The sequence below is a fragment of the Electrophorus electricus genome, chromosome 7, assembly GCF_013358815.1.
Source record: "Electrophorus electricus isolate fEleEle1 chromosome 7, fEleEle1.pri, whole genome shotgun sequence".
Lineage (NCBI taxonomy): Eukaryota > Metazoa > Chordata > Actinopteri > Gymnotiformes > Gymnotidae > Electrophorus > Electrophorus electricus.
Genome location: NC_049541.1, coordinates 16,687,484 through 16,714,853, shown reverse-complemented (window position 1 = coordinate 16,714,853; position 27,370 = coordinate 16,687,484). Strand labels below are relative to the sequence as shown.

General features: G+C 40.1%; 1 protein-coding gene and 1 long non-coding RNA gene across 2 annotated transcripts; one reads left to right on the top strand and one right to left on the bottom strand.

Moving 5' to 3' along the window:
• Window positions 1-4: 4 nt before the first annotated feature.
• Window positions 5-9,479, top strand: LOC118241702 (protein O-mannosyl-transferase TMTC2-like; the record flags this gene model as incomplete). Its single annotated transcript, XM_035528166.1, has 10 exons — window positions 5-470; window positions 582-696; window positions 945-1,030; window positions 1,288-1,472; window positions 2,202-2,280; window positions 3,639-3,760; window positions 4,453-4,534; window positions 5,634-5,748; window positions 7,139-7,202; window positions 9,299-9,479. Coding segments are annotated over 10 exons (1,494 nt in total), but the record flags the coding sequence as incomplete, so codon positions are not given.
• Window positions 9,480-13,047: 3,568 nt separating this feature from the next.
• On the bottom strand, window positions 13,048-14,546 carry LOC118241674. Its single transcript, XR_004776301.1, has 3 exons — window positions 14,464-14,546; window positions 13,378-13,440; window positions 13,048-13,108 (listed from the first exon to the last, which is right to left on the bottom strand). It is a non-coding gene; the product is annotated as an uncharacterized LOC118241674 (long non-coding RNA).
• Between the last annotated feature and the right edge of the window lie 12,824 nt (window positions 14,547-27,370).

The following is a 27,370-nucleotide window of genomic DNA, read 5'->3' as shown; positions in this document are numbered from 1 at the left end:
GACTAATGGCCACAGTCTCCATCACCTTGACAGCAATCATCACCATGACAGCAGTCACCACCACAATGGCTTCACTCCAGTAGAATTTCCTGAGAATACCCAGAATGGGTATTCCAGACACGTCCCCACTTCCACTCATGCATCTTTGCCATCCAAAGAAAACATGGTGGTCTTCTCCCTGGGCTTGCTGGCTTTGCCCTTCCTGCCTGCCACCAACATGTTCTTCTACGTGGGCTTTGTGGTTGCTGAGAGGGTGCTCTACATCCCCAGCATGGGCTTCTGTCTGCTGGTGGTGCTGGGGCTGAGGACCCTGTGTGTACGAGCAAGGCAGAGAAGCTCCAGGACGCTATTGCTGGGCTGTACTGCTGGGCTGCTCCTGCTCTATAGCCTCAGAATGGTGCACAGAAACCAAAACTGGCAGAATGAGGACTCGCTCTACAGGTCTGGCATCACTGTGAACCCCGCTAAAGGTATGACAGAACTGTGGTTTTGATGTTAAGATTTTGATATTAATATTTTCAAAAGTTGTGAAAAGGATACACATTTTCTAGAAATAATTAAGCAACATTTCTGTCACTCAGCTTGGGGTAACCTTGGCAATGTCTTGAAGAACCAAGGTAAGATGCTAGAGGCAGAGGAAGCGTACAGAAATGCCCTGTATTACCGTGGCAACATGGCTGACATGCTTTACAACTTGTGAGTTTCTGTCTTACCATCCTATCAATCATTTTGAAACCCATTTTGAAAAAGTGATTTCTCCTGTGTCCCTGCCAAATTGTGAGACTGCTATTTCTTCAAGCCTGATTAGCTGATCTTGGAGAGTGGAGGCATGGGCTCCTGTTGCTTACTTTTAAAGTGGTGCAGTAACCCACACTATTCAGCCTTTAAACAGTCCACACACCTTAACAGTCCATCTCATCACTTGTCCTTCATCCCTGACTCAGAGGTCTGCTGCTGCAGGAGAATGATCGCTTCTCTGAAGCTCTTCATTATTATAAGCTGGCAGTCGGGAGCAGACCAACCCTGGCCTGTAAGATCCGAACTCTGTCTCTCTTATTAAACCCACAATAGAGATTGTTACTGAACTTACTCTTTCATTTCAATTGACTTACATTTCATGGTCTGATTTTAATTAGCTTGCATCTAAGCTGTACTAATGATAATGTATAAGGATTTACAGATGAATGAATCAAAGTCTTTTTAAGTGTGCTGACTAAGTAAACACTTCGTATTTTAATTCCATCAGGCTCTTCACTTTTTTTCTTGCATCTTCTGTCTCCTTAACAGCTGCATATTTGAACACTGGTATTATTCTAGTGTCTCAAGGCAGCGTGGACGAGGCCAAGCACACATTTCAGACCTGTGCAGACATCCCAGATGAGAATCTAAAGGACCCCCATGCTCACAAAAGCTCAGTCACTAGCTGCTTGTACAATCTGGGCAAGCTGCTACATGAACAGGGCCAGCAGGAGGTACTGTGCAGTCTGGATTTGCGAACCAATAAGATGAGACTGGCTCAGATACCACTAACAATCTTGATTAGATAACAGTGTTATAGGGAATACACTGTGGTCTCAGTCTCTAAATTGACTTAAGATACTACTCAGGTTTGAAAAGATGCCCATTTTTTTTCCTCTTGAAGTTTGAGGTGTGTTGGTGACCTTGTTGGTGAGAATCCCTTACACCTGCTGAACATTGCTGTGGTAATAAGTGCTGTTTTATAGGCTGGAAGACAATGAAAGTGATTGCATCTCAGACTGGAAAAAACTAAGACAAATTTTATATTGCAGACTTCTTTAGGTGTAAAGGAAAGTGATTGTTTTAAAGGGGTGGTTTAGACATAACTAAGAAACATGTTCCCGAAACTCCACACAAGAAACATCTTGCCACCTCAGAATTTTACTATTCATAAAAATGTTAAGCACCTGCTCAGCACAACTCTCAATATGGATGTCTGCTGATCTATCTTCTGAACCTAAGAAGCCAACTTAGGTTGCCAACCATGAATATGTATCTGTACTTGTAAGGCCTATCCTATATTATTCAAGAACTCTTAAGTCATGGAGGACAAAGTGACTACATGTAGTAATATGCAATCACATTTGTCTTGCTGAGTTCAGTGGCCTAGACTGCTACGGACTGCATTGCCATAGCTTGGCTCTAGCCACTTCTCTTATATTCCACTCTTGTGGACTCCACAGGAGGCCCTGTCCATGTATAAAGAAGCTGTGAAGAAGATGCCTCACCAGTTTGCCCCTCAGAGCCTTTACAACATGATGGGTGAGTGGTAAGCTGAGCATGTTTCTTTCTAAGTATGGCATTGCCACTATTCTAAGAAAACCTCATAACATTTTTTGTCTGCTTGTCTGTTTTTTACTACATTTGAAAATGTCAGCAGTCTTTTAAATTGTGGGAACATCTTTTACTACTAGAAATGGTCCAGAATTACTTGGCATTCTGGGCATTCATGTATCTGTAGCTAGCTATCTGCATTAGCTTGTGCAGTGGCAAACACATGATAGTAATGGTCCTGGATCAACACAAGTGACTGGTCTGAGATCAAGACAATGATGATTCCAAACAATTCTGGAATTCTGGATTGTCATAAATAAGATGAGAACTGCTCACTCAGCTTTATATAAAACCTGCCCAATTAAGAATGGTAATTTAAAATAAAAGACTCAAATTTGACATGTTCACTTTTTTAATATTTTCAATATATCTAAAGAATTTTATGAACAAAAATGTGGAGGTGGGAGAATTTTTTAAATGGCTTAGTGGTCAGAGGAGTACACATCAAACACATACTGATCAGAGGTCAGTGATTGGTTAATAGACATGTTGATCAAGGAACATGGACAACACTACTTGAAGAAATTCTGTTCACCTTTGTGGTGTACATGCAAACCTGTAGAATTTAGCTGTAACTGAGTGGCATTTGTGGCATCTGCAGTATTATGAATAGAGAGTGTGCTAGTTAGCACTCACCTTCAACGTCTGCCCTATGACACTGAATGAGTGGTAGCTGGAAAAGATGGACATCGGCTACACGTGTGTTAAAGGATGTCAGTGTCCCGGATTCATGGCTGATATGCAACAGAAAAGACTTAGATAGCAGGTGAACATTCACAGTGGCCACAGTAGCCATGACAGTAAGGTAAATAAGAACAAGAAAAAGAAGGGGGAAATAGTGTCTGTTCTAATAGTGGAGAGATGGAATGGAGTATGTTTTTTATTTGGCTTCAGTATGATGTTTGAACCTTTGGGGAAGACACCTATAGGTGAGGTGTAAGGGAGCTACATTTCTCAATCCAAAGGTCAGTTTAAAATGCAGTTAAGGAAAAGCATGTTCTAAAGTCTGAACTGTGACCCCAGACCTAGGCCACACAGTGTCAAGTACTGGCTCAGTATACAGCTTATTGTTAATTGCTTTCCAGCAGACACACTGTTTAAAAAATGCACTGTAATTTAGTGGTGCCATCGTGTACTTCACAGTTAACGAATTCACTCTTTGCATTCTCATGTGAGACTAAAATGTATGTGAGATCATGAAGACCTGCATACCTGGAAGTCTGAATTACAAGAATGGGTATATTTCCATATGTTTCACTTTTGAATTTTGGTGTAACCCCTCTCAGGTGAGGCTTATATGAGGCTGAACAAGATTGAAGAGGCTGGGTATTGGTACAGAGAGTCGCTTAAGGCCAAACCCGACCATGTCCCAGCCCATTTGACCTATGGCAAGCTGCTGTCAATCATGGTGAGTTAGCTTGTGGTCTTCTTAGATTTTAGTCTTCTCTAAACTGTGGTGTATTTGGGGGTTGACTGCCTTTTAAATGGATTTAGGTCACTTGGATTGCTATGGTTACATGTATTAATCATTACATCATTTGCAAAACTTCAAAAGGAGCAGGGTAAAATGAGCTTCAGATTTCATAACAAAGTGCATGGAAACAAATCTCTAAGTAAATTCAAATTTTTGGATGGTGGAACAATTTCAGCTCAGCAGTTTAAAAATGAAGGTGTGAAAACTTGACCATTGTTGCTGTTACCTTATAAGCTCATAGCAGCACAGCAAAGGTAGGCACGCACACAAGGTAGGCACACACACACACACACACATACATATATATATATATATATAAAATATAAATTAAAACAATTATATATATATATATATATATATATATATATATATATATATATATATATATATATATATATATAATATAAATAAAAATATATTACACACACACCTTTAGCACATAGTATTTCATTCTCACATTCAGTTGGTGGTTTTACCCTCAAATCTCATTCCCACATTCAGTGGGTGGTTTTGGCCGACAAAGTTAAATAGGTATGACTTGATTCAGGGAATTTTGAACTTGACTTGGTGTCATCTGCTGTGGTGCAGCTGTGGTGTGAATCCTTGGATGATGTTCTCATTAACAGGGCCAGACAGCAGACACAGAGCAGTATTTCCTGAAGGCCATAGACCTTGAGCCCACCAGGGGAAATTGCTACATGCACTATGGTAGGTCAAACCCATTACTCCTTTGTCTCTTTGTTCTTTTGTGTACTTTTTCTTCCCTTCTAATTATCTATAAGTTAATAAGATCTTAATAAGACTTAGCCTTTCTCTGCCTGAGCCAATACTGCAAATAGCAGTTTATCCATAATGGGAATAGGGGTGTATTGTTATAATTATGTGCCCATGCATTATGACTGGTGCAAACATTTGCTTGGCTTGAGGAAAGAAGAGCTGTATGATGTGTTACTATAGTGTGGTGTCTACAGTATATAAATACATCTTTAGAAATTTTAGTACTTTTTGCAGGGTTTTTTAAAATGATTTATTTATATATTTATTTTTTATTATAAATACCCTTATGAAATATCTCTAAACTCTGATGGAACTCTCAGTGAGCTCTCACTGAGGATAGGGACTTGGGTTAGTTATCCTAGAGCAATCAGACACCTAAACTAGAATGGGGTTAGTTGGATTTCTAAGAAGGTTATTCATGGTTGTGTATCACAGAGCTTTTAATTTGGTGATAGATGTTACATTATAGATATCATATAAACACAAACGATGTATCTTACTATCTTACTATATATATATATATATGGAGTTTTTATAATACATAAAGTGCTTATGGGTATGTACATGGTTACAGAGTGGACTGAAATTTATAGCCATAAGAGTTATAGAACATGGTGATTAGTGAAGGGAGGTGTCTATTTGTTTAGTTATAGAGGCTGCATGTATAATGGCAACCCTCCGGACCTCGAGCATACTTAGCATTCAGGCATCCCATATGTGCACTTGCACACATACATGCACATACACATACACACACACACACACACACACACATATATATATATGTGTGTGTGTGTGTGTGTGTGTGTGTGTGTGTGTGTGTGTGTGTGTGTGTGTGTGCGCACACAAAACACCTTTACACATTACTTTCAGTAGTAGTTGCACTTTCAGAAGTTTTTCAGCCTCTGTCATAACCCTCTGTCAGCCTTTCAGGCTTTTCATTCTCATGACATCAAGACTGGTGCATATAAACCCTGTTTAAACAAACTGTCCACTAGTAAATCTCTCTCTGTCCATCTGTGTTTCTCAGGCCAGTTTCTGCTGGAACAGTCTCGTTTAAGTGAAGCAGCAGAGATGGCAGAGAAAGCAGCTGACCTGGACAGCTCCGAGTTCGATGTTGTGTTCAGTGCAGCGCATATGCTCAGGTGTGTTTGTGAGGGAGATGACTTTTACAGTCTGAGACTGCATGCTGAGAGATGTGACAGGTTTAAGAACCTTTTTAGAGTGCCGTCAGAGAGAGAGAGGCAAAGGGTGTTTTACACCTCACAAACAGGACACCTTTATGTCCTGTTGTCAAACATGAAATAGGTAGGTGGACGTATGTACACAAGGACATTGATATCTGATAACAGTAGTAGAGATAAGACTACAGCAAAACATACATAAACCATGAAAGGTTCAAAGACAGCAGTGATAGCAGTTGTAGAAGGAACAGGATGTGTTCCATGGGGACCATGTGTCGTTCTTCTGTTCCATAGCCCTTCCAGTACAGCAGGTATGTGACCAAACAGGTAGTTTGCACAGTGGTTGCTCTCTTTGTCATGGTTTGTGCTGATGGATGTGCAATAGCTTATGTCTATGTAGAGGCTGGGCGATGTGAGATGGTAAAGTCAAAGTGGGCGAAGAACAGAGCCCACCTGGCTTAGCAAGACACTGGGCCTGATGTAAAGCAGATCACAAAGGTCACAAAACAGTGATGATAAAAACTATGGTAGCTCAGTGGGTAAGGTACTGGACTAGTAATCAGAAAGTGCTGGTTTAATCCCTGCCACTGTTGGGCCCCTGAGTAAGGCCCTTAACCCTAAATTGCTCAAGTTGTACTCAGTCATAATTGTAATTCTCTTTGGGTAAAAGCATCAGGTAGTGTAAAATGTCTTCGTTATATGTTGGCATATGTCTTCAAATTAGTAACCTTGTAACAGAGCTTTTTGAGAGTAGTGTAATTAAGTTTTCATTGATGTCCATCTGAGAATGAGAAAACTCTCATTGTAACAGTGGAAATAGATCCCTGTCAGGTCTCCTGACAGAATCCCTGTTAGTGTCAGTCCAGTTTATTTCAGAAATGACATTTTGTTGGGTGGGTCTGCTGTGCTGATATCTGAGCAAAGGTTCAATATGCACATGATAAAAATCCATGGTTAGCCAATTATATCAGCTTTAATGTCAATGGTTTGAAAATTCAATTGCTAAAAATTGCTGATAATTTGCATCCATTAATCCATAAAAAAATTATTCAAGTGATTTATATAAGAATGCACTGCATACAGAAGGGATCACCTGGTGTTCTTTAAGTTCATGTCTTCAATGCAAATATCAGTGTTTTGGGTTAAGAACTGTAAAGAAGCTACAGACATTAAAAAATATTTTTTTAAATGATGTGTTAAAATGCTTTAGAAACTGATTTAACAAATGACAGCTATGCAATATGCCAAGCTCAAGGTTTTCAGTACTGTAGTTATTGTTCTTAGTCTTAACCTGATATTCTTAACATTCTTAACCTCTGTTTTTAACACATGGTGTGTACATACCCCGCAGACAGGCCAGTCTGAACGATGCAGCTGAAAAGTATTACAGGAGGGCAGCAGACCTTAGACCGAATGTAAGTACATCAGCATTGCTGTAGAGCATTAAAACATCAGCTACACTATAGTGGAGGGCTTCACTTTTTAACAGTTCATCCAATGTGTGTCCAGCTCAAGTATTTTGACCTTAAATTACCTTGCAAAGCCATACCAGTAGTTTTTCCAACCTACCCGGGCGCATTAAAGATCATATCTTGAAACAATTTTCATCAAGTTTGGTGATTCATTAGTTTTGCATGTTGCTCTACATAGAAGCTGTTTTCATCAAATAAATATATTAAGTAATACTTTAACATATGAAACAGAAGTGGAAAACGACTTCTTTGGGATGTTTCCTCTCTCTCTCTCTCTCTCTCTCTCTCTCTCTCTCTCTCTCTCTCTCTCTTGTTTGTCTGTGTTCAGTATGACTGCCTCACTTAATTACCGACTCCTCAACTATAGCTCATTTGCATTTTTTTTCTCATTACTGCATGCAACTTTAATTCCACATCAATATAATGTTGACCGTATAATTTTTCTTCTTGTGAATTTCAGCAGTAGATCGCTGTTCTACTCGCTACACATCAGGCAATACATGAGCAGAGAGAGGCTTTCTGTACTATCTGTCTCTCTTCAGTTGAAACCAGTCGACATTTAATCTGATAGTGATTACAAGATGGTTATTCTTTCTTGCCAAAAAAATATATAAAAATCTATGCACAGAATTAGCTGAAGTTAGATTATTCTCCAGATTCAAAATTTCCAATCCACCTTAAAACTCAGCGGACTAATGGCAAACAGCAATCTTTCCGTTTTTTCATGCGATTTCAATATAGTAAGGCCATGCAGTAATTAACTTCATAAATTTATCTTAATTAATTTAGAGAGGGAGAGTGCTTCTTTTTTGGTTATTCTTTCTCCTCTACGGCTCAGTTTGTCAGATTTCTCCTTTCCCCGACCCTGAACTTCCTGTACTTTACAGCCAAACCAGAATCATTATTTTTTTAAGGAACGGATTAATAAACAAATCATCATTGATCGTGGATCCATGGCAGTGAACAGTGTTTAAATGCTTTCACCAGAAGGCAGATAACCTGTTCCCTACACCGGGGCTGCACTGGGTTATCAAAATGATAGTAATGGAAATCATCACACATGTGCAAGTGCATGGATATTTGCATATGAACATAATAGCTTTAATTGTTACTGTGAAGAAAACGCTACAGAAACTACAGCAGTGTATAAATCATGCGCCATCTAATCCAGCTATCACATGCCATGCGCTGCTGCAAATCACTGCTGTGCTATTTTCAGGCTGGATGTGTGATGTATCGGATTGGTTTCCTGGAAAATGAATCCACCAATATTCAATATATATATATATTGAATATTGGTGGATTCATTTTCCAGGAAACCAATATATATATATGATTCAAATAATCTTACATCTTTCAAATACACAGTGAAGTAGTTTTGTCATTTTTTTAGACTGCAGTAAATCATACTGTATTCTAAACCACATCAGCAAGTCTGTATGACATTACTTCAGAATTGGATGCAGTTTGAATCAGGAGTGTAAAGATCTGGGTATGTATTTACAGGAAATATATTTTGATGTACTTAATTCCACCACTTTCAAGCTGAAGGAGTCTCAGAGCTCTGGTGTGAAACTAATAGAAGAATTGTTGGTTACCAATACTTTTTGACAAACTATCCCTCTAGTAATATCAACATTAAGTATTAGAGGATTACAGCATGCGTTCATGCCTGTGTAACTGAAAAGGAGTCCTGACTGGAGAAGGCAACTAATATGATGACCTGTAGTTTTCTTTTAAAAATCAGGGTTAAATGACATTATATTTGACTGCGTCAGATAAAGCCACATTTCTAGCCTGCATTGTTATAGTTATTTCTAGATGTAAAATTTATCATACATGCTAGAGCTATTCAGTCCCATTCAGAAAAGAAAAAAAAAAACAGGTGTCCTTTGTTGGTACCTCATCAGCAGTCATCAAGAAATTAACATCATGAGGAGACTATACCTGATTTAAATTCCAGGCTTTTTGCTGTTTTTTCTCTCTCTCTCTCTCTCATTATCATCTTTTTCTCCCTCTCTCTTCCTCATTTCTCTCAGTATGCTGCTGCTCTCATGAATCTTGGAGCCATCCTCCACCTCAACAGAAAGCTTCAGGAGGCTGAGGTCCACTACCTCCATGCACTGCAGCTCAAACCAGACGACCTGATCACACAGTCCAACCTGCACAAACTCTGGAACATCATGCACAAACAGGGCCTGAGGAGTACGGGGTCATGACACAAGCCCATGGCTACACACAGTTAGTAGTGAGAGTTTGAGACTTGTGAGTCTCCGGTGCAGGTGAGGTTGGTGATCTCGTAGCAGAATCAGCACCACTGGATTTAGACCAAAAGAAGCTTCCATTGGGCTCATGAGTTTGACAGTTTAAGAACTTTGGTTCTGATTACTGGGTGGGAACTGATCAAAGGTTTGACCTGACCAACTAGATCCTTATGTCTGAGGGATGAACAGTGGAAAAGATCAGTTGTTAATTTGCAGGAACTTCGTCTGTGAATAATACACAGCTGAAGGAATTGCATTAGTTGATTTTTTTATTTTATTTTGGAAGTGAAAAATATTTAAATGTAATAATTGATCTGATGCATTGAGAACAGTAGGTTGGGGGAAATGTTTCTGCAGACTGCTTGTAACATGAATCTTGGTAAACAAGTCATTTATATACCTTTTTAATACAGTCATGTCTGGACTGAAAGATTAAGTTTAAAAATAGCCACACATGATAGATTCTAGTTCTGCAGTAATTTATTATGGGGCATTGTGTCCTGATAATTTGGTAATTATATTTTTAAAAATTAATATTTTATTGGATGACTGTCATGAAAATACAAGAATAAAACAATACAAGCCAATTGCTTGGAAATGTTCCTGTTATTCTAGAATGGACACTCATATTTACTTTAATTTCTACATAATAAAATGCATCTTAACATGTATGTTGCATTAAATAGTACTGAAAGGACCAGATAAAGGACAGAGGCAGATGAGTGATATTTAAAATCATGTGCTGATAAAATAAAAGCAAATTTAAATAACAACGTTTAAGGCAAGTGAAATGTTCCATTTTACCACGGGAAAACACCAAAGCCATGATAGAACACTAGTAGAGACTTTAGCTGGCAATTAGAGTGAAAAGTGGAGTTAGTGAACAAATTAAAAATGCTTTTCTGCCATCTTGTGGACAAAATATGTATTAGAACAAAACGGCACCATGCATGCAAGTTTTAAATTAAACAGTTGTGAATAACAAGTTTGTGTTCTCTTATTAAATAACTTTTTTTTAAATATTTCTGCAATGATATGATGTTTATGTGAGACAAAAAAAACATTCAAGGTATTAACATTTATTTGAGCAGTTACTGGATTTAATTTAGTATATTCTGAGTGATAATAATAAAGGAAACGAGTCAAAAACTAGCGTTTCTGTATCCTAATCCAATCTAGTTGTGTGTGTTTGTCAGTTATTTATCGGTGCTTAGTTCAGTTCTGTGCAGGTGGCATTAAAGCTGTATCCACCGCTGTATCCAAGGAGAGGAAAGGAGTGTGTGTGTGTGTGTGTGTGTGTGTGTGTGTGTGTGTGTGTGTGTGTGTGTGTGTGTGAAATATGCTTAATTAATTCCAAATAAGTCATGTTTATTTTTTATCACAGATTCCCTCTAAGCAGACTCAAAAAATAAAGGCAACATTTATTAAACACATAACACATTGTAGAGTTATGTATGTACACATTTCCAAAGCTGTTGTTTCAGCAGAAGCACAACTTGCTGCATCTGAATCAACCATAAGAAAACTTTTTATCTTGGATTGGGTAAAAGGGGAAGAAGAAGCCTAGAAGTGGCCCTTGCTGTTCAACAGATAAGTAGTCTAACAACATGAGTCTCTGATGTCTGATGTGTCCCATAATTATACAGGTCTGACTTATGGTTGCGAAATGCTGACTGGTTATTGCTGACCAGTTGTTTGGCAATAAAATGGATTTGTGCATATGACGATTGGGGGAGGGGTCTGCCTATAATAGGTCTACCAGGAAGATGAACTTTTTTAAAGTTTAATTTTAAATATGTGGCTAAATAGGTGTTATTGAATTACTGAATTAATATATCCACAGCTATATTTCATGAACCCAGAAACCTGAACCCCTTACCTCATGGTCATAGATTACAAATTGGCCAGAGTGAGAAGTTAAGTTGCATTCAGTGTCTTAAATATTATACTAGTGGATGGGTTCAACAACAAAATAGATGCTAATGCTACAATGTCTATGAAGTTCAGGACAGTATCATCTGAGAAAATAAGGTACTATACTACTAACTTGAGACTAGGTTTCAAACATGTTTAGGGTTGCAGCTGTAGCCCATGGAATGTAGGATCATGTGAGGATGGACAAGAGGAGGGTATTTTGGCCTTGTGTCAAGAATATAGCAGCACTTCATTACAATTTTCTAACAAAGTGACATCTAATTTAAGGATGTGAAATTAGCTCGCTATCTTTATGGGAGACTAGTAATAAACCAGATAACAAATGGAACATTATTTGTTTTAATCAAACATTCTACTTACATTTTGTACAATATGAATTCTTTATGAGCACAGGACAAAATGCACAGAAATGAAAGCCATTCCTAATTGTGTAATAATCCTTTATTAATTCCAAAGCTTTTACTCACAAGGCTGTTGTCTAGGCAGGTCAAGGTATCTATTGTGCATATTTATAGGATTCAGTAGTGAATTCAGTAGTGAATCAGTAGTGAATCAAACACTGATGACTTTGTTGTAGGCCTATATAGAGTAAGGTGTGCATCTTTATACAAACCAAAACCAGGACAAAACAGAATCTAAATGCTGGCTAACTGTGTATAAAACCATAATAATCTTATGAGCATGGTGCTAATATTACCATGGTCATGGGTTTGATTCCCAGGGAGCACATGCACCAAATACTGATAAATGAGCCCTTGCATCAAATAACATATCAGCCATTTCAAGCTCCCAAATTCAACATTATGTATGTATATAAAAGGGTTAATATTGTATTTCTATGATGCTTCTATGTTTAAAATGATTTTCAAAAATATGTTCTGGAAAAAGGGTAAAGCAAGACATTGAACCATTTGTAATCTAAACACTGTTTGAGTTTCAAGAGGTCAAATGTCATTTCCTGAGCAAAAGCACTCTCATTCATGAGGTTTTCTCTGACTGAAGCTTTTCCTCTGTGTTTAACAGGTTATCATAGTCAATCACAAGAGTAAATATACTGATTTATTTATTACTGATTTTTGCTAATTGATATTTCTGTATGTTCTAAATACAGGATGCCTTGCAATGTAACAAAACAAATTGTTAAACAGATGATATAATATAGTTAAATATTATTTTTAAACATACATTATTGTTGCTTTTTAGATTTGGTGATTCTTCAAAGCACACTGAGCACATGTCTATAATGTTTTAGATTGGTCAGTATTCTCACAGCACACATTATCACTACGCTGTAATACATCATGTGTCAGATGCTAAATAGAGGCCAGCCCATCTTTTATTAATGCTAAGCAGTGCAGTTGGAATGTGCAAGTAAAGAGAAAACATTTAGAATGGTCTACACCTAAACTGCCACTGTGTTCTCACCTCTACCACCATACTTGCTACACTATCAGGAGCCTGTCCACGATTGATATCATCATAATTTTCTGGTGTGTTTTCTGTCTCTATGTCACCTAAATCAAATAAAATGAGCTAGTTTAAGTCATCATCTCTTTAATTTTAGTGAAGTGATGAATTAAACAACTTACATATCAGACCACTACAGGTGATGGCATCATAATACTGTCTTTTCTTCATTGACAGAATTTGCTGTAGCAGAAAGAAAAAAGTGAATTTCTTATAAGTTATCTTAAAAGAAATGTTGCATCCAAAGAGAATTCTTTATCAGAATAATCTCCAAAACTCCAAAGTTCTGCAAGGTGCAACGCCTGTCACCCATAGCACACTGTCCAAAATAATTTTTAAAAAAGTTGTAATGTTTATGACAATATAGCATTAACTGTGAAAATTCAACATTATTAATGAATACTGTTATTTCTATAATTTATAATATTTCTCTTTGAGATGTACTCCCTTACCTGAGAGAAGCTCTTCACCAACCTCCTCATTACAAGAATGCTGTACTTCAGAGCTGATACGTTCTGTCAGAGGTGAACAGAGTAAACATGAGACATGTTTGAAATATTAAATCATGAGCATCTACCTCCTATAGATAATAAATGAGCTTGGTAGGTGTGAGAGAAATACAATATTTGACCAGTTGACTGCAGTTTTACAGAGAATACAGAAACTTACATTAGTCCAGGGCAATACTAGACCCTATTTAATGGGGCATGTGCCCCAGTATAATGTCTCCATGCCCCACTATAATCATGGCTATCATTAGGAAAGACATAATGCTTTATGTTTTAACCTAGATTGCTGAGAAAATCTACACCACATAAATTCACTACATATACTAAATTCACTACAGGAACTATATTTCCCATAATGACCCAGCATTTTTCCAAACACTTCAAAACCAAGCAGCTAACACTTTCAGTCAGAGCCAGTTTCTTTCAGCTTCTCTGTTCTGGTTAGCAGTAGAAACGGACCCATGATAGAATTAAACAGCAGGTCAGAAGTTAAGGTAATAAGGTGATAATACTGTATACACTTTAAGACTAGTCATATATAACCATTTAACCTACCAAAAACACATGTTGCATCCAAAGAGATGCTAAAGCAAAGGCACTGGTTATTTGAGCAAAAGGGGACACTGCTAACTAGATAACACAAGCTTGTTCAAGCTGATTCAGCTGAGTGGAAGAGTGAGAGAGTTGAGAGAGGTGAGAGAGTTGCGTGCAAATTCTGCCCATGGGAGCTATTTGTGCCAGTTAGTCTGTGAGGCACAATATTGATGGATGAACCTTCGTACTCCCTGGTTGACACATTTAACCTCACCATTAGACTGGGATAATAACCTGACAAGAGGTTGACTGTTATGGCAAGCTTTCTTCAAAACTGCCTGCACACCTATGATGTAAATTGGGAACCAAGATTTCTTCTGGTAGGCCAAAGATACAATACACATAGGTAAATACAGCTTCAGTGGTTTCTAGAGCAGTAGGTAGGAGGGAAAAAGGAATGAGACAACACATCTTAGAAAATTTGTCAACCACTACCATTATGACATTGTACCCTTGCGAAGCAGGCAGGTCTGTGATGAAGTCCACTGCTATGTGGGTCCAGGGGAGATGTGATACAGGCAGGGGCTGTAATTCACCACTGGGGAGACAATAAGGGGTACATGACTGAGCACAAACAACATGTAATCACGCGTATTATCAGGAAGGGAAGGCCATCAAAACTTTCAGGACAGCATGCGTGTAGTTCATGTGCGTGTGATGCCTGAATGCCCATTACGCAGGGTCATGTGAACCCATTCCAGGAGTTCCTCTAAGAGAGGCAGGCACACACCTGGGGGGCTAGTTTGACAGCAAGAAGCTCCCGGTTAACAACATAATCATTTCTCTATGTGGGTTGTAGTTTCCTTGAGTAGACTGTACAAACGTGGTAGAGTGTCTTGTCTCTGGGACAAGACAGATCCTATCCCCACTTCTGATGCATCTACCTCTACAATAAAGGGCAGAGAAGGGTCAGGCTGTTGAAGAACACGTGACGAAGTAAAGGCTTCTTCAATTTTTGGAAAGTCTGATTAGCAGCCATACCCAACTGAAGCCTCCTGCTGCCCTGTTTTTTGAGAATAAGAGTAAAGGGAGCAGAGATGGTACCAAACCCCTGTATGAACCTCCTATAAAATTTGGCAAACCCCAGGAATTCCTTGATAGTGGAGGGTTTAGGCCAATTCAAGATGGCAGATACATTATCCGTATCCAGGGAGATGCTGCCTGGCTTGATGGCAACCAAAACAATTGACAGATTCACATTGAACAATGCTTTGGTGTACAGGTGAAGCTGTCTCTGATATGTCAAGATGGCTGTAACGTGTTCCACATGTTCTGCTTCTGACAGAAAATATAAGAGGATCATCAATATAAACAATCAGGAACTTGCCTCCCTGTCCTGAAAGATTTCATCCATAAATGCCTGAAAAAAGAGGGGCTTTTGGCACGACTAGGTACTCATATAATGTCCACTTGATGTTATGAAGGCTGTGTTCCACTTGTCACCCTCACAAATGCATATGAGATTATAAGTGCTGTGCAGATCTAATTTAGTGAAGATTGTGGCTCCAAGCAGACATTCATGAGTTAGAGAAATGAAGGGAAGAGGGTAGGAGTACTTCATTCGGAGCCCAGTAGTCGATGCAGGGTCTTAATCCCTCATAGCGCATGTCCCTCATAGCGCAGCTATGTCTCCGGACCTGCTACTGTTGACCGCCACAGCTGCACCTCCTGACCCTGCAGCACCGCTGAGCAGTGCAGTCCCATCTTTAGGCCTCCCGGACCAGCCGCTGAATGCCGCAGCCATGCCCTCGGGTCCGCCGCTGCTGAACTTCACGTCATCAGACCTTACTGTTCCTAGAATGGAGGAGGCCACTCCACAAGTCCCAGCGCCACATGCCAGGCCTGTCCCTGTGGTTTCTTCTCGAGACTCCCCTGTACCCCCAGTAGCTGCGACAGGTGTGCTCCCAAAGACATCTAGAACTCCCTCAGCCACACCTCGCAGCAAGCCAATGACCTTTAAGACCTCTCTGTCGGCCTCCCGGATCCCGACAGTTCCTGTGTCCACACCATTTGCCCTTCCTTTACCTCCACTGCCCCATGAGGCTTTTGCACCAGCCCCCATTACTGCCCCCTTGTCTGCTTCTGGGTCTTCAGTTCCTGTGTTGCCTGCTCCTGCTCCTGGTCTTGTCCTTGTCCCTGTTCAAGTGTCTATCCCTGTTTGTGTGAAGATTGTCCATCCTGTTACCTTGCCTTGTGGTATTGGTGTTCTCTTGCCTGTCCCAGTACCTGTACCATGCCTGTCGTGTATTTTGGTCCTGTGCCCGTCTCTATCATAGTTCACATCATGTCCCCTGTTTTTGCTTCTACCCCTGCCCCAGTGCCTGTACCTGTGTCTGACACTGGTTGTTCTCCTCTCCTCTCTCTGCCTGTCTCTATGCCCATCTCCAATTCCGACCAGGTCTCCAGTCCCACTCCTTTTCCCCATCTAGCTCCTGTCCCCTGATCTGTCCCTACTCTGCTGCTTGTTCGTGGTTTAGCCCTGAGACCCATCCATACCCCTGGTCCTGTTGCATTCCCTGACTGCAGTCCTGCCCCGTCTCCTATGCCTGTTTGTAATCCTACCCCTGGCCCAGCTTCTGCTTCATTGTTTGCTCCGTGTGTCTCCCGTCTGTCTCATCATCCCTGGCTCCTCCTATTGGCCCTGTCTCTGGCTCGTACAGCCCTTTTGTTCCGGCTCTATGTCTTTCCTGATCTCCTGCCCCTGTTTCTGGGTCTTGTCCCTGCTCTGTGTCTTACCCGTTCCGCTTGTCTGTGTCTCGTCTTAGTCCTGTGTTTTGAGAATTTTTAATTTTTTTTGCGTGCCCCAGTGTTGTGAGCTTTGGTGTGGGGTTCTGTAACAATTGGACACCCTCCTGGCATCAATGTTTTATGGTTTCCCTGTCATCCCTGTTTTTCCTTTACTTCCGAGTTCCACTCCTTAGTTTCATTTTCACCACCCCTCATCTGTTCCTTAATTCCAGTCCGTGTTTTGGTTCTCCCTATCCCCCATGTTCACTTGAGTCTGTTTATTGCCTAATTGTCCTGGTTATTTGTACCCTATGTTTTGTTTTCGAGTTTGTCGGTTATTGTGGCAAGTTGCGTCCTTCCGTCAGGTTTGCCTTATGATCGTTTTACTGTTGTCGTCGTCATTGCTTTTCTGTGTTATTTTACCCTCAGTGTTACCCCTTTGCTTCTGTTTGCTTTACCCTTCGTGTTCGTGTTTCCTCATTTAATAAACCGCCTCCTGCATTTTGTGTTCTACCTCTTGCCTGTTCCTGGTGGGATCGTTACAATGTAATAGAAATGAAACCCATGCTATAAAAATGAAAATAAGTGATAGAAAAATCCCACCTTGATAAAAAAAAACAGATGAGATGAGAAACTGTGCAGAGAGCTAAAAGACAAAAGAGCTCAGAATAAAAGGACAAAGCATGCAAAGAGATAAATGTTAAATGTAGTTCCTATGTTTGTCATTTTGTTTGACTAAAATGAAGTTGTCACAATCAATCCCCTCCATGTTTTCTATGTCTTGTGTTTTGTTCTGTTCCATAGTTTCGTTTTATTAGACATATTAATAACAAAAAACTCTGTGTCCTTTCACAGAGGCTTCTGAATGTTTAACTTAAACTAGCTGATTGGGGAATTAGGGGGAATGGGGAATGCCAAGTGTCTTGATCATTCCTGGGGTGTGGGGTGTAAGGGGCAAGAAACCCAGCGGCATCAATTCAGGAACTTCACTAGGGTCATGTACAGGGTCATCAGGAGTGGAATTATGGGGTTGTGGTGTACATTGGTGTTGTGAGGGTCGATGAGTGCATCAGAGATCATCCACAGTAATAGCTAGTTGGATGAGTTCAGACCGCATGGCCGATTCTCCTCAGCAAGTGAGTTCTTTTGGAGCTCTGAAGACAGTCCACGATGAAACATTGTTTTTAGTGCCATCTTGCTCCCTGCATATGTCTGTAACATACATACATACTAGGATTTCCTCCAATATTTTTCTTCCATATCACTCACCCTTTAGAGCTGAGATGGGAGTTTTTCATTGGTGCCTCTGTGGTCGATCTCCTCATAGATTACCTCAGGCAGAGTTTTATATCTCCTCTTAGAGTTCACTGGCGTGAAGACAGAAACGTTGTTCCAGAAGATTGATGACAGACTGAAAGATTGATGATGTAAGAAGTCTGAAACTGTATTTTGATCTGGAATTGTGCCCTACCTCTCCTGAGCACTCTGTTCTGGTAAATCAGCACTAAGACCAGGAAGAGCAGCACTCCCAGGAGAACCACTGAAAGGAGCAAAGCAGCTGCTGGTGGAGTTTGTGGATGACTGGTTGTTATATTCTCTGACTTTCCAACTGGACAGGGAATTGCAGAAGAGAAACTGTATAACTCATGACAGTTTCATTTGAAAGTTTTAGAAAAATGAGGGAGAGGAATGAAAAGAGGACCTGAGATGGAGTTGGTGGTTACTTTGCTTGTAATCACAGGGGTCAGGGAGATGTCTAGAAATAGAGAACCAAATCAGGTAGGTGGACACAGAACTCACACACACATACAAAATCAAAGCCTAATAAACAAAGCCCTAAATAACTTGTCTCAAATTCAGATTGACCATAGCAATTACATATCTGCAAATATTATTAAAGTTATATTTCTTACCATTAATTATTTTTCTTACTATTATTATTGATGATTGCAATGATCATATTCATAATGATAATAAAGATTTAATGGAAAAATCTAGTATTTCTCATTGTTAAAAAGTAATATTCTGATTTACATTGCCACTGACCAAATGTGAGTTTGACCCTACTAACAAGCCAAAAATGCAAGTCATGAAAAATGAAGCTGCTGATAACATTTATATTTGCTCTTTTTTAAAATCAGATTTTTATAGTATGTAGCATGATGAATAAGGGGCGAGTGTGTGTATATTCAGGGCTGTACATTAGTTAGGAGGGAAAAATTTAATTACTAGGTTATCTCACTTCTTTACACCTCTTCCTCATGACTTATCTCCTCCTTTTGGGAACATGAAAAAGAGATGCAAGGATGAGATGTAAGGACAGAGGGTTCAGTAACAAAACCTTTGCCCAATGAGAGTCCATGATTACTGAAACACCAGTTTAAAGCAACATCACTTATTGATGATGTGCTACACAAGTGCTTCCCTCATCACCAGGTTCAATATCCAGAGATGCATAACAAGGTATAATTAGCGTACAAACTAAACAAACATCAGTCAAAACAATGCATTGTATTGCATTGCATGAATTGAAATTTTTTAGCTACCAAAACCCTGTCTCCGGTCTCCTCTGACCTGCACAGGTGACTCCAGCATCCTCTTTGTGGAGCAGTCAGTGTGGTTCTTCAGTGAATAACTGCAGTCCCACAGGTGAATCTCATCTCCTCTACACTCCACTCTGTTCAGCCAGATCACCCCTTCACCTGCACCAAAATCAGCACTCCCATCAGCTCTCAGTGCCTTCCCACAGCCCAGCTGTCTGCAGACCACCTCAGCATCCCTGATGTCCCACTGATCATCACAGATGGAGCCCCATGCAGCGTTATGGTAAACCTCCAGCCTCCCAGAGCAGCTTCCTGCTGGTCCCTTCAGTCTGAGAGGCGTGTTTCACATGTTTTTGTAAATGTTGCTGTTCTCCTGTGAGTATAGCAAGATTAATTATGATTGTTCATTTGACACTCCAGAGGATTTAATTATGAAATTAGATCATTTAGATCATTGTTACATTTATTTCAACATCTGGCATAGATATCTGCAATAATCTTAACATACACTTTCAGACCAAAGAATGTATATGAAGGGAGAATCTGCCTACCTGAACAGGTAATGTGAGCCACCTCCTTGTCATTATCACACTTATTGTGCCCCCAGGGGTCAGATGGGCAGTGCCATAGAGTGGAGTCATGTTTCCTACATTTCACCTGATCCAGCCAGTTAGGAGATGATTCCACTCTTGCTCTGGCCCCAGACTCCCTGCCTGTTTTCCCACAGTTCAGCTCTTGACAGATCAAACTTGCTGTTTCTCATTCATCCCATTCACACACACATTCCCCCAGGTTCCTTGTAGAACACTTCCAGATTCCCTTTACACCCCTCAGTGAGTCTAATCTCTTATAAACTCTGGTGATGAGAAAATATGCAGGCAACTATTTTGTCAATCTTTCTATGATCTTAAAATGTTTCTACATGAGAGCTCACTCTACCCACAGATAAATGCACAGTTGCCACTCAGTGTCTGTTAATTACCGTTATTTATGTTTCTTTAAACCCATATGAAACTTAGCTTTCTTAACAAAACAAAACTTAAATAGCTAAAAGCAAATTAAAATGAGCATTATTAAATATGATACTGCTTTGGGGCAGTTTGGTATTCTCTTCTATCAGAATTATTAGATATAATTATTGTATGCTTAATGTCAGACTTTTGCATTTGACACTTACCTTTGAACTGTGCAAATTTGTTACATTTTATGTTATCACTATACACTTTAAAGAACAAAATACAAGTAAATCAAATTCAAGAACAGCTGCAGTCAGCAGACTTCACCTGAGCACACGACCCCTATATCCTCCTTGTGTCTGCAGTCATGCTTTCCCCCAGATTGATACCTGCAGTTCCACAGGGACGTCTCGTTTCCCTCACACTGCACCTCATTCAGCCATATGGGCCCGGTTCCTGGACCAAACCAGGCTGGTACGTAGGCACTGAGGGCCACTCCACACTGCAGCTGACTGCACACCACCTGAGCATCCTCAATATCCCATGAGTCATCACACACTGTCCCCCATGATCCACTGAGGAAAACCTCCAGCCTTCCTGCACAGTCTACCCCAGAGCCAACCAGCCTGATGGAGGAATGGGCTGAAACACACACACACACACACACACACACACACACACCTTAATTGTCCAAAACATTTCAGACAGTTTAAACTCTGGTTTTGATTTACATAGAATTGTTCCACCAAAATAAGCACATGATGTTATTATTTTTGTTAATGTGACATAAAAGTCATTAATCCTCACACAACTGGTGTACATTTTAGAGTAGATTAGGCAAGCATGTTATTAATTTTATTAAGAATGACCAGTTTTTAGGTTAATGTAACACATACCAGAGCAGGTGATTGACAGCTGTTCCATGGAGCTGCAGGAGAGGTTGAGGAGGTTTGCAGTGCTGCAGTTCCCCAGATGAGCTTCACTCCCAGAACAATTGAAACCCCTCACACACATGTGGCTGTGTTGATCAGGACTGGAAGAAGAGGAGCTGGAGGAGTTCAGCACAGAGCCACAGCCCAGCTGTCTGCACACCACATAGACTTCAGATACACTTCGGGAGTCCAGGAGAACTCTCCTCCAGCCCAGGCTGAAATAAACCTCCATCTGCCCCTCACACTCACTCCCTCCAGACACCCGCACTCGGCCCTCATGAAAGGCCTGTGAGGAAACTGAAACAGAAACATGCATAAAAACATGGGTATATAGCTATATACTTATGTGTATATATATTTTTGAGAATGCAGTAGATATCATCTAATGTTTACTTTTACAGAATAGCAGAGGAGGCATTTTCCCATAAAATGTATTTTTAAGTAATGTGGTGTAAAATGCTCACCGCTGCAGATGACTCCAGCATCCTGTTTATGAGAGCATGCTGCTCGACTCCATGATGAGATGGGACATTCTGACAGGTGTGTCTCGTTCCCATGAAAATCAAACACATCGGCCCAGATGTGGCCACTCCCCTCCCCAAACCAGTCCACCCCCAACACAGCCACAGCACTCCCACACTTCAGCTGTCCACAGAGGACACTGGCAGCTCTCATATCCCAGTTACCACCACAAACTGAGCCTCAGTCACTGAGGTACTGGAACTACACTCGACCAGAACAGGAGTCCCAGCCATTCAACAGACATGCAGCTGTGTAACCTGTAAAACACAGAAATGATTACAGATATGTAAACAGAACAAGCACTATTGTTGTCATAGTATCTCATAGTTACAATAGTTCACTGGCAACAAAGATAAAGATTAATATATAACCTGAACATATTAGTCCCACATCACAGTAATGGGAGCAGTTCTGTTTGACTAAAGATGTTGGACAGAGAGAAATCTCAGATTCGTTGCCTCTACACTGAAGCTCCTCTGTCCACACCTGGCCCTCCCCTCTGCTAAAAGCAGCTGCTCCCAGCACCTTAACAGGAATCCCACAGCCCAGCTCTCTACACACAACTTCTGCATCCTGCTGGTCAAAGTCAGCATCACACACTGTGGTCCAGGTCTTCCCATGAATCACCTCGACTCTCCCAGTGCATTGAGGACCACCAACCTGCCTCACTCCTAAAATATTAATATGGGGACTAGAGACCATGGAACATATTCTAGTGACAGAGAAAATACTTACTTTATTGATTTTCTAATATTGCACTAGTTAATGCATGGTTCTTCATTAATGGCAGCAAATAAGAAATATATTATTATAAAATAGATTTTGTCGGTGGTCTAATAAGTGACAAAGGATAATTTAATTTCCTTTACAAATGCTGAAGAAAGAAAGCAAAGCTGTTCTATCTAAAAAAAGGAACTGCACAAGAATTGTTAAAAACTGATCTATCATAGCATGTCACATTCATATGTTCATGGCCATAGAAGCTTCTAATGATAATGACGCCATGCTTTCCTTTTATTAAACAAATATAAAATTGAGATGCACAAAATTTGTAATGTCATAACAAAGTCTGAAAGTTAGCAAATATGCAGAAATGCCAGTTGGGGTGAATATATCCATTCTAAAGATTAGTATAATTTACCTGAGCAGATAACTCCTGCATGATGATAGTCACTAACCTAGCCAACTGAACCACAGTTCTTCAGCATAGACTCTGATCCACTACAGGCCACTTCATTCATCCAGATTGGTCCTGATCCTGGTCCAAAGTGAGCATTACCCAGTACATCTACAGCCTCCCCACAGCCCAGCTCTCTACACATACATTGTTTACCCGGCTTAATGTTGTGCCTTTTGGTTTGTCTTTATCGTTATGGAAAATAAATACAATGCTCAACCGCACTCGCATCTCACTCACTCCCTGCCTCCATCACTTTCATTTTAACTAGTCATATTTTTGTCTTAATAGGGCCTTCCTGTAAATGAACAGCTACTTCAATGATCTTGCTCCCTGTAAGCCTTTTAAATAAATACATAAATAACAAACAGATTTCAGGAAGTATATGAAGTGAAAGGTGTGTTGCAATTAAACAAAAAAATTTCAAGTGTACCATTGACAAAGACTCATTAAATTTGAGAATGAGATTTGACACATTTTATCTGAGCAGATCATTCCATCATCTTTATTTTGATTACATCCTTCACACAGTCTCTGCATTTCATCACCTCTACAGACCCTTTGAGTCAGCCAGATTGGTCCTGATCCTGGTCCAAATGTACCCTGTACATCTACAGCCTCCCCACAGCCCAGCTGTCTACACAACACTGCAGCATCTCTCATATCCCAGTCATCATTGTACACTGATCCCCACTGTCCTCTATGAAGAGCCTCCACTCTCCCAGCACAGCGACTACCACCATCCACCAGCCTTGCACTATCTGCCCACGATAAAGAGGGAGGGAGAGAGAAACAATGAGAAAAAAATAGAAGACCACATTAACTGCTCAGGAATTAGAAATAGCTGTTTGGCTGCAGACAGCTGTTTATTCTGTCTTTTCTTTTATGTTTATGTTACGCTGAGGAGGCAGAGCAGGATGCAGGTACGAGTTGTGGAACACAAAACACGTTTATTAACACACACAATAACGACTACGTGACTCGCAGGCTAACAGGGTTCAAACATCGATAACATTCACACTTAAACACAACACTTATATACATGCACGCTAACGATACACAACGAAGAGCACGTGTGAAACATGGTGTGCGCGGCCATATGGACGAACTCACACCCTCACACACACAGACACAGGGAGACGTTTGGGAGGAGGGGCCGTACCACGACAGAGCCCCTCCCCAACGGTGCGACTTCTGGCGCTCCAGCCTATCGGGCTACGGCCCTGAAACCAATGCCAAATGGCGAGACCGGAGGACCGAGCGACCCGACACATGCCAGCGCGAGCAGGACAGAGGGGAGGAAGACAGGGACCAGGATGACAACAGACACAGGGAAGTACACACTGATGGGCACAGGTACAGACACAAAGGGGGACAAAGCAACTGGCACAGTAATAGGTACTTTGATCGGGACAGGTATATGAACCGGACTACATAAAGAACTATTAAACAGTCCGGGGAAATGTAGCAGGAGCCCCAGCCAGTCCTCCTATCGTTGGCTGCGTCGGAGACCGCCCCGGCTGGACGTATCCTCCTTTGCTGGCTTGTGTGGTGGTGGCTGCTCCGGCTTTGGCGCACGCGTATCCGGAGACGTACCAGCTGATTTGTCCATCTCAGGGGCGGGCACTGGTGACACTGCCTTCTTGCCTTTACGAGGCTTAGGCATTTGAGCTTTGGGGTTGCAAGCCTTCATGGAGGGAGTGTCCTCATCGGATGACTTGGGTGGTACCTTGGGCGTCGGAGGTCCTTCACTCTCAGAATCCACCGACGCGGTGTCCATCACCGAGGGAGAATCCCTATGGAGTTATATTTTAGTTTGAGCGTTCCCCTCCCCCAGCGTATTATTGTATCCATGCTGTTGTACCTTTATGTAATATTTCAGTTTCCGTTTCTTAGTGGCCCATCATACAACCAAGGTGTAAAAACCTGACCATCATTGCTGTTACCTTATAAGCTCATAGCAGCACAGCACTCACTACCATAGCATGATTATTGCAGTCTCATTGTCCGCAGTGGTCCTGTGGTCACAGACTAAGCAGTGGCAAAAGGATTAAAACAATATCTATCTATATATAACAGCTAAGGTGTTTACACCACCAGAGGGCGACGTAGAGTCTTTGCAGCATTCCACCCCCACTACCTACTTTATATGGAATCCTATTGGAAATGGGCTCAAGACACACAGAAGGCTGCAGCAGTGTTTACAAAGTGATGCAGTTAGCTGTTTAGTTCAAAGCACTTTCAAAGCAATTGCTCACAGGGCTTTGTGAGAGTCTACTGTAAGCGTAAATTTTCATTAAAAATACCGTGGAACTGCGGTTCAATTGTTTGGGGTAATTTTTTTGTGTTTGATGTATTTTATATGCTGTTTTTACAGAGATGCAGGGATATAACAGATAGGTTTACTGAAGATGAAAGCATTTAATATTTTTTCTTCCATTGCCATACAGACAGTGTCTCTCTTAGGGAGATAATATTCATTGCCGTGTTCGTCATGTTCTTAGTTCTCGGCTGTACTGTATGCACCCCAACACACTACACATACAAACACTCACTCACTCACTCTCTCTCTCTCTCTCTCTCTCTCTCTCTCTCTCCTCTCTCTCTCTTCTCTCTCTCTCTGTCTCTCTGACTGTTCAGTATGGCTCCCTCAGTTACTTACCGACTCATAAAATTTACACTGATAGCCTGATAGCTCTTCTGCATTTTTTCTCATTAGTGCATGCAACTGTAATTTCACATATATTTAATGTTGACCTTATAATTTTTCTTCTTATGAATTTCTGCAGTAGATCGCTGTTCTACCCACTACACACCAACAGAAGTGCGTGAAGTAACCAAAAACTCTACTCAAGTAAAAGTACTGTTACTTTAAAATAAAAATTGCTCAAGTAGAAATAAAAGTACTCATTTAAATTATTACTTTAGTGAAAGTAATAAAGTATACGTTAAAAAGACTACTCAAGTTGTGAGTTTCTTCACTGGAAATCATTTACTAACACAAGGCAACAATTTTACTTGTGTGTCCCTCAAAATAAAATATGAGGCCCTCATAATTTTTACACTGAATTCAAATCACTTCTAAAGATGTTTCTTTCAAGGTTTCAGGTTTTAAGTGAATTTTACATGAAGTATATGTACTTATTAATAAATAAGGCTGTTATTACACTTAAATTTAATATGTACAATCTTGAACATTTCTCCAGTAATAGTTTGCCTGCACTTTTCTTGGTACAGTTAAGTAGACAACTAAAAGCACTTTGGTAGATTTCTGCTAAATGCCATACATGTAGATGCAAATATAATGGAATGAGAACAACAACAACAACAACAACAACAAAAAAGGTTAATAGAGAAATTCTAAAAACATATTTGGATTCAGCATGCAGAAATTCTTACAAACAGCTTTTTCTTTGCTCTGGGTCTTTGTCCTACTTACTTCATGTGTTATGTTTAAGCTACATAAGGTTTTTCATATCGGCTAAACATTGTGTATATGACATAACACACAAGCATCACACTGGATTTGGTAATCTCTTTGTGATTAGTACAGTTTCTGGGAATATTCCAAGCTCTTGCCAAAGGTCACTTACTAGACATTTTACTTTTCATTATATTTACATTGCAATTAGGTGACCAATTAGTCAGACTGGCTGGCTATGTAGCTAGATATGCTTCATTGCCCAGCTAACAAATGCACCTGTATGTAGTCAAAAATAAATATCAATATGTAAAATCAATAATAAACCTTAATTTCTATAACCTCAGAACCTTTAGAATCTTGAAAATATGCCACAACATAAGGCATGCCTTCCTGCACACCCTGAGTTCAGTTCAGCTGCTGCATTTATGTTTCTAGTGCTTGTAGTTTATAGCTACGTAGCTAGCTAGCCATTTTTTTTCTTAGAATATAATTGATATCTAACCACATTTTACTTTCTTATTACTTTCTTATTTGCTTTCTAATTAATCATGCACATATTAGGAGCGCGAACCGATTTTACAGTTCATGTGATGTGTGAACCTCACAGAAAAGTATATATTAGAGAGAGAGAGAGAGAGAGAGAGAGAGAAATAGATAGATAGATTTTCAAGAGATATGGCACCTTGCATATCATATCTCTTGTTTGTGAAGTACCTTTTTTTGTGAGCTTTTGCTGGTGTTTAGAAAAAAAAAGTTTTAAATTTTGACTGCTTTATTGATTTATGTGCAATTTACATTTATTTTTTTTACTTCTCTTCATACAGCATAGAATCTCAGAAAACTGCAGCAGTTGTCCTTTGATTATACTGTGTGGAATGTGTGAAGCTTGACAGATTTGCCTGCAACATTACATTTGACAATGTTTTGTATGTAACTGTAATATGTGTTACAATCCAGAAGAACATATTACTGTCAACCGGGGAGCTGTTTCCTACCAAGGTCCACTGTCCAATGCATTGTAGTAGTTATATTTGATACAATGAATGTAGACAATATGAATG